The 12,277-nt window shown below is 45.4% G+C and overlaps 1 protein-coding gene and 1 long non-coding RNA gene across 4 annotated transcripts; one reads left to right on the forward strand and one right to left on the reverse strand.

Moving 5' to 3' along the window:
• Positions 1-1,595: 1,595 nt before the first annotated feature.
• LOC139780657 (uncharacterized) lies at positions 1,596-2,198 on the forward strand. The gene is made up of 3 exons (XR_011720303.1): positions 1,596-1,755; positions 1,878-1,998; positions 2,077-2,198. It is a non-coding gene; the product is annotated as an uncharacterized lncRNA (long non-coding RNA).
• On the reverse strand, positions 1,789-6,693 carry LOC139780656 (uncharacterized). 3 transcript variants are annotated; one of them, XM_071719379.1, is made up of 8 exons: positions 6,620-6,693; positions 6,450-6,519; positions 6,216-6,350; positions 6,007-6,079; positions 5,806-5,928; positions 5,460-5,622; positions 3,534-3,738; positions 1,789-3,403 (listed from the first exon to the last, which is right to left on the reverse strand). In XM_071719379.1, the coding sequence occupies exons 6-8, from the start codon at positions 5,478-5,480 to the stop codon at positions 3,264-3,266; spliced, it is 366 nt and encodes a 121-aa protein (XP_071575480.1). In that variant the 5' UTR covers positions 5,481-5,622; positions 5,806-5,928; positions 6,007-6,079; positions 6,216-6,350; positions 6,450-6,519; positions 6,620-6,693; the 3' UTR covers positions 1,789-3,263. The 3 variants fall into 3 exon arrangements, with proteins under 3 accessions (XP_071575480.1, XP_071575481.1, XP_071575479.1); XM_071719380.1 differs by lacking the exon at positions 6,620-6,693 and having other exon boundaries at positions 1,789-1,984; positions 3,317-3,403; positions 6,216-6,552; XM_071719378.1 differs by lacking the exon at positions 6,620-6,693 and having other exon boundaries at positions 6,450-6,549.
• Positions 6,694-12,277: the final 5,584 nt, after the last annotated feature.

The following is a 12,277-nucleotide window of genomic DNA, read 5'->3' on the forward strand; positions in this document are numbered from 1 at the left end:
ACTATTAGATTTGTCGTTCGTATTTACATCAGACCTCGCTTTGGTTCCCGCGCGTCCGCTGGTGTGTTTCGATGTTGACGTCTTAGAGCCCCTGGGTTTCTTGTCCGCCTTCGTTCCCACGTAATCGATGGATGATGCAGCTGCCCCAGGACGCCAGTGCAGTGCGTTCGTCTCAGACAGTTCCATTGAAGTCGCTATCTGGATCGCCTTTTCGAAATCCAAATCCCTCGTCTCCAGCAGCCGGTATTGTGCACGTTTGCTTGTAAGTCCGTACACAAATTGATTCCTCAGTGCAGTTTTTAAATATTGTCCGAAATTGCAATTTACGCTGAGCTTGTGCAATGCAGCCACGTATTCTTTAATACTCTCGCCGTCTTGCTGTTTCCGGGTTTGAAAACGGAATATCTCGGCGATTTCTAATGATGCAGGCGCGTAAAATTCTGCCAAGGCGGTTGTAAGGGCGGCGTAAGTGCTATCGTGTGGCTCTGCCGGCGCGGCGCCAGCTTGTCGCAAATAATATCGAATGCGGCCGGTCCAATAAAATGTAGTAAGTACGTCACCTTTTGTGTTTCCGGGACCTTATGCACCGTGAGCCCTGCCTCAAATCGTTTCAGCCACCTCTTCCAGTTTGCTGTAGTCGGGTCGAACATTTCGAGGCCCAGACTTCCTTGGATTACTATCTTCTCCTCAGCCAGTTCTCTCGATTAATGTAGTGTAAAGCTGTTTGCACGATACCGGTGCTCGTTCTACCACGTGGCGCGTTTTTTTTGCATAACCGTTACCACGAGTCGTGTATATCGCGGTATTCTTATTACCACGATCCCATCCTCGTCGCCAGTTCTGTTGTGTATTCGTGGATTGGGGTATACGGTAGAAGGTGAAAATAACGCTCGTAAGCTCTCTTAATTACTGTTCACGCTTTACTATAATTCAGACTCGCCTTCTTACAAAAGAACAAGCTCGCGCGCTGACTGCTAACAAAGGTATGCGCGGTAGCGGCAATCAGTGGCGCCGCGCGGATATACGCGGATATAGTCTATCGGCTGTTATATAAAACTGCCCCCTGGCGTTACGCGGGTTATTCAATCTGCGTCACAACAATTACATTTCTTTGTTATGTACAGCAGTCAATTCTAGGGATCGATTATGTACTTACAATAAAAGACATTTAATAAATTATTTTATCCAGCATTATTTAATAAATAAAAAAATGCAGTGTCCAAAGTATGATAATAAATTAATAATTGGTGAAAGTAATCTTATATTTTGATGCCGAAAATCACGTTATGAAAAAAATTGCCATAAAAAATATGTTAAAAAACAATGTATGTTTTAAACAAGTGCAAAATATGATACGTGGTTTAACAAATCAAAATTAAGTTATGTAGCACTTGTAGCAGCTTCCGAGACATCTTCTTCATCATGGATCTTCAGTGGATACAGTTCCGCAATCGTACGAAAAAAACTGCTCAAACGATCTTCATAATTATGAACGCGTTTGAAGAGATATTCTGCTAAATATTCCACTAAGTGTGAAGTACGTGTCCCGTACCGTGGGATATTAGCTCTTACCTCTCTCCAAACGCGTTCTATGGGTGCGTTCGGGGAGCTCGCTACCGCGCTACCAACGCTAACGCTACCAACTCCGTTCACGGAGCTATAATAGCGCTAGCGAATGATAGCTCCATGAACAGCAATAGCGTAGCGTTAGTAGTGGGGGTAGAGGCATCATTCCATTTGCATTTTATACCAAAGGTGAGAGGTTAACAATATTTCTGTACGATGACATATTCTAAATAGGTTTAATTCATTTTGACGTTTTATACAGTTGAATTATAATGTCCATTTCCTCTAACGTAGATTAACTTTAATTTCAGTCCAACTTCTCATCTTTTTTGTAATTCGAATTGGAAAATATAAGATCCACGTTGAAGCGGCATTACATCTTTACGAGTCTGTTTACACCTGATGCCTATTGTTCACCCTAGTGATAGATAAGTAAGTGAATATTGCACTATTGCGAATTACAGGAATGTGTTTTTTACGTGATTATTGTAAATCGTTCTATTCTTTTAGGTTTGGCACAATTAAATCTTAACAGCTTCACTCGCTGTGGAAAATATAAGATTCAAGTTGAAGTGGCATAGCATCTTCACGGGTCCGTTTATACCTGATGCCTATTGTTCATCCCAGTGATAGGTAAGTGAATAATGCACTATTGCGAATTACAAGAATCTTTTTTCTACGTGATCATTGTAAATCGTTCTATTCTTTTAGGTTTCGCACAATTAAATCTTAACAGCTTCACTCGCTGTGGAAAATATAAGATTCAAGTTGAAGTGGCATAGCATCTTCACGGGTCCGTTTATACCTGATGCCTATTGTTCATCCCAGTGATAGGTAAGTGAATAATGCACTAATGCACGTAATGAGAGGTGATGACTTTAATTTTGAAATAAATGAAGATGAAGAGGAGGTAATTAATGTGGCGCACAATACTGAAAATGTTAATAATCTTGCTCATGCAGGTGTTGCAAAAAGAGATTTAATATGCGAAACCTTAAGAATTAGACATGTGTAACTGAAATTCTTTGAAGGAAATTCCTATATAGCACGTAATATCTATCGTTATTTCTATATAATAATATATGATGTATTATTCTTTTATAATCCGTAATGTAACTTACGTTGTAGAATTCATTAGAACATACAAACAAAATGTTATTCTTATAATCCGTAATGTAACTTATACATGTTATAGAATTCATTAGAACATACAAACAAAATGTTATTCTTATAATCCGTAATGTAACTAATACATGTTATAGAATTCATTAGAACATACAAACAAAAAGTTATTCTTATAATCCGTAATATAACTAATACATGTTATAGAATTCATTAGAACATACAAACAAAAAGTTATTCTTATAATCCGTAATGTAACTAATACATGTTATAGAATTCATTAGAACATACAAACAAAAAGTTATTCTTATAATCCGTAATGTAACTAATACATGTTATAGAATTCATTAGAACATACAAACAAAATGTTATTCTTATAATCCGTAATGTAACTAATACATGTTATAGAATTCATTAGAACATACAAACAAAAAGTTATTCTTATAATCCGTAATGTAAGTAATACATGTTATAGAATTCATTAGAACATACAAACAAAAAGTTATTCTTATAATCCGTAATGTAACTAATACATGTTATAGAATTCATTAGAACATACAAACAAAATAAAGATTTTATAGTTTCTCTAGAATTTTATCCAGTTTCTCCATTAATCTCTCTGACATACCCATCTTCTCATCATGTCTCTTCTGTTTCTCTTCTGCAATTTTTCGTGCTTCTTCAACTGTCTGTACGTCTGCAATCTTACGTTTACCTGTAAATATCAATAATATACTTTTTTTAGGAACTTATACTACCTAAAGGCTTGTGTCTTGCTGGAATTCGGATTCGAGTACCAACAAAAGCTGTAATTCAAACTATAATGATGAAATTGCACGACTTACGAGACACACAAATATTATTATTTAAAGCTTTATTCTCGCATATGTTGCTGCTGCTGCTGCTGCTGCTGCTGCTGCTGCAGGATAAGCCTGATATGGAAGTTAAATTTGCCGGTTCGGACTTTCTTTTAAACGTTTCTGCACCAGTAGACGAAATTGTTGCTGGAGGCTCCATATACGGTTTCTCGCCGAGAAGACTTTCCATCACCTAAACAGTTCATATAATATCATAAGTTTGTGTAATGCGACGTCTACAATCAGAATTTAAGGCGCAAGACGTAAAAAATTGACCAATTACAGTCGTATATGAGGAGAACAAACAACTGTGACTGTCAATTTCTGATTAAAAGTGTAAAGCAGGGAGAACAGACTTTTGCACAACGTTTTGCACAACGCATAATGCACAAGGGAAGTAAATAAACCAATTACATTTCTTTATTTCCATCGTGGAGATAGAAATAAAGAATACTGATTAGTTTATTTCCTTATGCTCTGTGCTCCCCGCTTAAGAGGTATCACCATTCTGTACATCATACACTTACCTCAAAATATTTCCACGGTCGCTTATTATTACCAGATTGTCTGTTATGATCCCTTACAGCTTTGTATGTTCTTTTCATGGTATTTACTCGGGTGGTGCATTGTCTGCCTGTTACTGTATATCCTTTGCTATTCATCACTTGAGCAATTTGCTCCCATACTTTTTTATGGCTGATTTTTCCTGAATACATATCTCGTTCCCGTTCCCTATATTCCTCCAGTAAAAGCAAAACTGCTTCGTGAGACCATCTGAAATTTGCTGATCCCGTGTCTGTGTAAACAAAGACAGTAATATTTTGTGAAATTCATAAATTTAACAACAAACAATGTTAAACTGCAACCAATACCTAAAATGTACTTACCATCCACAAACTCTTCGTCCAAGTTTGCATGTTCAACAGCTGCTGCAGTGTTCTCTTCGATATCTGATGCTAATAATGTAAAAGACAATGCAGTGTCCGTTATAACACCTACAGGAAAATGTTTTTTAGTATAAAACATTATGTTACACTTTTAACAGACTGACGATGTAAATAAATAAGAGTTTCGTAAAAGAAAGTGACTCACTAAGACAAAAAGTGTTATTGCTACATTAGTAGTTTGATATGCGTATGAAACATTGTTATACATTAATTCATTGCCATGCATGCAGGCTGTTAAAATAATTTTTAGTAAGCACTTACCCTTTTCATTAGCATGCTCACGTGCATAATTTAGTAACGCTGATGCGAAAATCTGATCTGTATATACAAGTGATAACATGAAAGAAAATGAATAAATGACAAAAAGAAGGGACAGATGCAGACAATGAAAAAGTGACTGGAAGAAAAGAAAAGGAGAAAGAAAAGGGACATTCGAAATAAAAACACAATGTGTTTTATGATATTTCAAGGTCATATGGAAAAAAGGATATGGTCTATACAAAAATGTAGTTTTCATTTAAGATTTAAGTTAAAAGAAAACGAAGAATATATTACACTTATCGCATAAGCCAAACTTTGCAGTTTCCAAGATAACTCCCACAGATAAAATATTATTTTAAAATTAAATATAAACGTGCAAGTACATGAAATACTTGTTACCTAAACAAATTAAAATATCAAACAAAACTAAATGTCATTAACCTTTTCCTTTCTCACTGTTACATGACCAATACAAGTATAATAAGTAAAGGCCTGATGTAACTAAATCCGATCCGTATCCGTACAATGCAAATGTCTGTCTAGAGAAGTAAATGAGATTGAGCGGATACGAATAAGCGTAAATATTCTCATTTAAATCCTATAAAATATAATTTATTAGAATATTAATACGGAGCGGATAAGTATAAATTAATCTCTACAATTATCGTAAAAATATTAAATAACCAACGTAGTACTTCCAACTTACCACATTCAGCTTTGACAGCATCACTTTCACTAACTGTTAACGTATATGTCTTATTAAACAGAGGATCATACAAATTGATTTGTGTATAATCCATTTTTCCAATTATATGTGTATATCAGTGTATATAGTTTTTTGCAAACGCTAACGTTTCAGACTCCAAAATCTGAAACAAATGCTTGTGTTAATGCATATTGAATAATACCACTATTAAAAAAAACAGCTTCTACATAAAGCTCTTATGTGTTTGTTTCTACCAATGTAGATTAACTTTAAAGAATACAACAATTTACAATGATCACGTAGAAAAAAGATTCTTGTAATTCGCATTAGTGCATTATTCACTTACCTATCACTGGGATGAACAATAGGCATTGGGTATAAACGGACTCGTGAAAATGCTATGCCACTTCAACGTGGATCTTATATTTTCCACAGCTAGTGAAGCTGTTAGGATATAATTGTGCGAAACCTAAAAGAATAGACCGATTTACAATAATCACGTAGAAAAAAGATTCTTGTAATTTGCAATAGTGCACTATTCACTTACCTATCACTGGGATGCACAATAGGCATCAGGTATAAACAAACTCGTGAAGATGCTATGCCGCTTCAACGTGGATCTTATATTTTCCACAGCAAGTGAAGTTGTTAGGATTTAATTGTGCAAAACCCAAAAAAATAGAACGATTTACAATGATCACGTAGAAAACACATTCTTATAATTCGCAACAGTACAATAATATTCACTTTACTTACCTATCACTAGGATTAACAATAAGCATCAGGTTACAGGTGATAAAGCAACAGGCTCGTGAAGCTCGTGGATTAAGGAGCGATCCCACAGTCTCCGATTAACGTGATCCTCCGATTAAACTCACTTTGTATCTCTTTCTAGGGAGACAGTTAGAAAGAGATGCAGAGTGAGTTTAATCGGAGGATCACGTTAATCGGAGACTGTGGGATCAACCCTAAAATCTCAGTTCAACTTACATTTTATCCTTTTCCAATTCAAACTAGAAAAAGATAAAAAGTAAATTGAACGGATATCATTAAGGTTAATCTACGTTGGAGAAAATTGATATCAGATTTTACTGTGAAATAAGAATTTAATTGAATAAAAAAATAATCGTACGAGATACGGCTACTGTTATCCAACTAACCTTTTTGTCGTAATAACACAAATGGCGAACGCTACCGTTGCTGTTCGCGGAGTTCGCAAACGCTTCCAAACGCTAACGCTACCGATGCACTACCTCGGAAGGAAGAGCGTTGGTAGCGAGCAGTTATGACGTATAACGCTACCAGTAATGACGTCACGACAGCGGTTGGTAGCGCTATCATGGAGCTCCGCGAACAGCCAGTAGCGCTGGGTAGCGCTAATAGCGTCTCCCCGAACGCACCCTATGTGTTGAGTGTGTGCTGCTAAAAAATTAAAAAATTGTTAATACATTTAAATAAAAATAATAAAAAAATTTAATAAAATTTTTTTATTTTTTTTATCTTAAATATATTATAGTTAAACACAACAATTTGTAACACTACATATTTAAAATGTTTATATTTACCGGTATCTGGGTCGACAAAATTCATAGAATGATTAACTGTCAGATGTTGGAAGCCTTCATTGTTTAAACAATTGTAAGACTTCCAACAATCTGGCATTATCGTCGTCCCAGGTAGGATCCACTCTCCCTCCAGGGGGTGGGGGACGACCCCCCGGAGCCTCTAGGGGCCCGGGGGAGCCCTCCACTACGGGTTTTGCGAACCCGGAGTGCCCGAGCACACCAGTACCGTAACCCACGGCATTCCTACGGGTCTGTCGTGGGCCGGGGAGTTCCCCCCGGGGAACTCGCGAAGCAGACTACCTCTATAAACAATTGTCCGGCCGGTCGGGGCCGTGAGGGAAAAGCCTTTGCTCTCCTAACCGACCTAAGGGAAGGAAAACCCTGACAGAAAACCGGGGGACTGGCTGCCCTGCTTAGGAGTCTGAGTCAGGGAGGAGCGGGTATCCCGAAGAAACTTGGGTGTAATTCCGGGTCCCTCCCACCTGGATTCCATCAGCCGGTAGGGGTTGGCGGCCCTGACTTCAATCGCCCGGTCGGCCGGGACCGTTAGGGAGGAGTTTCTACTCCACCCGCCGGCATAGAGGAAGGAAAACCTCGATAAAAAAAACCATGGGGGGATAACCCGGATCGTCCGACCATTGCACGCCGGTGCTCCGGCAGGTCGGGGGATCTTGGGTCAATTTTCCTGGGGATAGGCCCCTCTCTTGCCTCGGCGGGAGAGGTGTGCCGGGGTTTTCGGGGCTTGGGGGAGGGTTTTCTCCTCGTTCCTGAGGCGGGCAGGGATGCCGTCTTGCCGAGAGAGCGGGAAGATCTTCTCTTCGGAGGGGGTAACCCTCTTTCGGGCTGCCCCGGTACGTGGTGCAACCGGGGCAACCGGAGGAGAGGCCCGTGCTGGAGGCTTGCACACCAAGGACGTGGTCCCACGGTGTCTCCAGTACGGAGGGTCGTCCCGGGCCGCTCGGACGTATTCCGAGGTCGGGGCCGGGGCGACCTGGGTGGGAGACCCGTCGGGCCGCTCGGACGTATTCCGAGGTCGGGGCCGGCGGGTCTAGTTTCCGGACGTAAGGGCCGAAAACACGAGAAGGCTCGTCGACGGACGACTGCGACAACTGGGGGGCATCCTGTGCCCTGGCCGGTCGCGGGCGGCTGGCGGGGGTGGGGGCCGGGATCGAGTATGACTCGGCCGGATCCGCTCCCCCGTCTAGCTTAGCGCGCGGGTGGTGTATGGTGGGGTGTCCCCCTGCCACCGCTCTCCCCGAGGGCGATCGTACGCCAGCGAGGATCACCGCGCGTGGTGATCAAGCGCACGGTGGAGCCACCAAGCGCCGCGAGCGACGCGGACGTGCCTCCCCGGCGGGGAGGTGACCGACCGCAAGACGGGCCCGCGGTACCTCCACCCGGATTGTCCACGGCCGGCGACGGCGAAGCGCCCGCCAGCAGTCCCGAAATAGCACTGCAGCCACCGATTGTGTGGGTACCGGCGCCGACGGGGCAGGTCGATCAACCGTCCGACGACTTTCAGAGTCCGTCGAGCGGCGACGAGGAAACCGAGTGGGGCGACCAGGCGAGAGGCGAGCATCGAGTCGCGACTCGATTTGTTTAATTTAATCTCTCACGCCTAAATTTTGTTGACTCCGTTTTTTTTTGTTTGTTCTCGACAATATGATTTCGAGACTAGGTTAAGTTAGTACGTAAGTCTCGCGAGCCCATATGGCCATATAGTAAATTAGGTAGTAAGCATAGCTGACCAAGTAAGTTTATTTTCATTTCGTTTCGGTCCAGGCCGCCAAGGTATTTTAGTTTAACGCGCAGAGGTCAGAAAGACAAGAAGCGCGACAAATAGGCGGACCACCACAATCTCCAGGAACGAGTCCTAGGGATCGAATCTCGAGGACCTGGGACACACGCCCATAGGGTCGGCGTCAACGTCCGGACATCAAAGGGACGCCCGGAAGACTTCCTCGGGAAGTCGGCCCGGAAATCTGTTCCGGGGCATCTCAGGAGAGGTGCGCGTGGGTCGGCGTCAACGGCCGACGCGCAAAAGTGTCCCCGGGCGACTTCTCCAAGAAGTCGACCCGGAATCGGTATCAGGACCGTCCAAAAGGTGGTGCGCACAGGTCGGCGTCAACGGCCGACACCCGAAAGTTGACTCGAACGTCATCTACGGGGAGTCGACCCGGAATCGGCATCAGGGCCGTCCAAAAGGTGGTGCGCACAGGTCGGCGTCAACGGCCGACACCCGGAAGTCGACTCGAACGTCATCTACAGGGAATCGACCCGGAATCGGCATCAGGGCCATCCAGGAGGCGGTGCGCACAGGTCGGCGTCGACGGCGCTGCAGAAACGGCAAAGGTGAAAACCCGGTGCAGCGGTACCGAGAGAAGAGGTCTGCGACGTAGTACCGCACGCGGAAAATTCCACCCGGAAGCATCCGTAAAGGGGGCACGGGGGACACGCGTGATAATCACGCGCGGCGTGATGGGCGCGCAAAGAGAAAGTCGTGACGTCACGACGAACGGCGTAAACAACCTAAGAGTAGGGATGATCCGACGTGGTAGGGAGCCCTCCCGGCATGGTGGGGAGCCCGAGCGAGAGCGGGGACTCGAGGCAGTCTCTCGAGTATCGCGGTAGAGTACGGACGTGTCTCGCGTAGCAACGGATAGCGCTAGAGAATAACACAGAGATAGCCTACAGCAATACATTACAATCGGGAACTCCCGCGCGAACGCGCGTTAAACACTCACTTAACGATAGTGAGAAATAATTAGTTATCGAAATAACAATCCGTGATAGTGAAATAGAACGGTGGCGACTTAGTGCGTATCGAGTATATTACAATCGTGGACATTGGGTCTCGCGACTACGAGATATCGTGCGAACATCGTCACTAGTGATATTTAATCCATTGTGATCAATAAAATCGGCGTTTGCGGAGATTATTACAAATAAAGCGCGACTCACACCGAAGTGTGGCGACTCCATTGTGACGCACCTTTATTAATTGTGAAACGATCTGTAAAGCTGAAATAACGATCTGAAATTAAAGAATAGTGAATTCTTAAACAAAGTCTCAAGATTAATTATACAATTAGTGCACTTACCTTCTACTTACCTTGTTCCTTGGCGATGATCCCTCGTTGTCAAGCGGCGATCTGGTATGCGATGTAAAGCGAGGATCCGGAGACGACCAGCAGCAACGACGATCCATCCTGGGCAGGGCCTGCAACAAAAGAAGAATATTAGCACATAATTAGTATAAGTTATCGCGACGTACCTTTATCCAGTATGCGAGTATGCGAGGATCTGGAGACGGGATACAGCAACGGTGATCCGGCAAGGACATCAGCCTGAAACTCAGGAACAACATTAGCGTCTTGGCGAGAAACAGGGCGTTGATGCGAATTGACCTTCTCGGTAGTCTGAGGTTAAACCGAGCGGCGACCGTTCGATAGGGATATTTTCCGCCGGAATCGGGCTTAACTCGTGCCGTCCGGTCACACCCCTACCCTAAGTCCGTTGGCGAGCGACTTGGGGCGTCGGTGCGGAGAATTGCCTCGGCCGACGACCCCGGATTCATTGCCGGCTCCCTCGGCAGGAGAGGCGGTGGAGGGGTGGCAGCCTCCTACGTCCTGAACGTCGGGGGAGTCTTCCCTCCCGTGCGTGGCGGCTCCCTCCGTGGTACCCTCGTTGTCGCAGGCGGGGGACCCCCGAAAGCCCGTGGTGCGTTTGCCCCTTGATGGGCTGCGCCCACGGGTGAGTAAGGGGCCGGGACCTGCCCCAGATGTTTATACCTGGGGCATAGGTGTAGCCGGTTCCCCGGGTGAACTCGGGGCCCGGCCGGTCCCTAGTTTGGGCCGGTCGGTGGGGGCATGCCCCAACCGGCAGAGCCACGGAGGGTTTAGGGTTGGGAATAAGTCATGCAGCAATCACCCTCTTTATCCCTCACGAACGTATCGAAGGCGAAGGCGGGGAGTCGGGATCGAGATTTCTCGGCCGATTCCACGCGGGATGGCGGAAGGGAACCCGAAAATTCGGGAACGACCCTTTCCGGCGAAGAACTCGCCTCCTCTAACACACCGACCTTGCGGTCGCGACCCGGCAGTAGGCCGGGCCTGCGGAGCTCCAAGGCGGAGAGAGGGGACGACAGTAGAGACTCGTCCAGAGTCTCGAGGAGGGATCGACGCTCGTCCTCCCTAAGCGACGCGAGAGACAGGTCGAAGCAGAGAAGACCTGATTTCAGAGAGCGTCACGGGATGATGCCTGACCCGGGAACGACGAGCGGGGACTCGGAGATGGAGGTCTTCTCGCCCGTGGCGGCAGAGGGCAACTGCCCCCACGAGGATGGTGGCTCCACGACGGATGAAGCTACCGGCGCCGGAGCGCCCCCCGTGTCGGCGTCTGCGATCGAGATCTCAGACGAAGAAGACACGGGCAGCGAGATGGACAACGAGGACGAGCTCCCTCCGCATTCCGAGGACCAAGAGGAGGAAGAAACAGGACTGCAATGCCAGAATTGCACGAACTGCGAAGCATGTGCGGTCCTAAATAGAGGGCGAGGACGTCCCACGACTACGGGCATCGGACTCGAGCAAAAACTCCTAAGAGGCAGAAAGGAGTTAGCCCGAGTCGAAAAAACGATAAGGGACCTACAAGACCCAGTGATCCAACCTAATCTGTCCAAAAATAGGAAGATTATGGAGATCAAAGAGGCCGAAAGACTCCGGCACTCACCGACATTAGAGCTGCCGGGTCTGATTGTCGAGTCCCTCCGAGGGATAGACAAGGTCGCCGAAAAGTCAACGAAGTTGAGCGGCCCGATGAGACGGGTCCTCAACGAATCGGCGGCGGCCATCTCTGCCTGCACGGGCCAGCTGATACAGAGGATCAAGGATCGGGGGACCGGCGTGGGCAGAGACATCGAAGTGGAAAAGCTCAGGCAGAAGGTCTCAGTCCAAGAGGCCGAGATCGAAAGCCTGAGAAAGTTCAGAGAGCTAAACGAAAAGCTCCAAGCGAAAATCCGCACCATCCAGGAGCAGATGTCACACCTGCAGCAGCAATACACACAGCTGTTGCAGGCACAAACACAGGCGGGAAACACGACGGTGGTCAGGAGCAGGCCAGACAGAGGAGCCAAGCGGAGGAGAAACATCTTGGAGTCCTCCACTGAGTCGGAGACCATCGAGGTGTGCCACGCAGAGGACACCGCTAAATACCCTGTCTACGCCGCTGAGGGTGACGACGTGGAGATGAGAC

This window comes from Temnothorax nylanderi, unplaced genomic scaffold, assembly GCF_030848795.1.
Source record: "Temnothorax nylanderi isolate EJ_2023f unplaced genomic scaffold, tnyl_v1.0 TNYL_tig0290_pilon, whole genome shotgun sequence".
Lineage (NCBI taxonomy): Eukaryota > Metazoa > Arthropoda > Insecta > Hymenoptera > Formicidae > Temnothorax > Temnothorax nylanderi.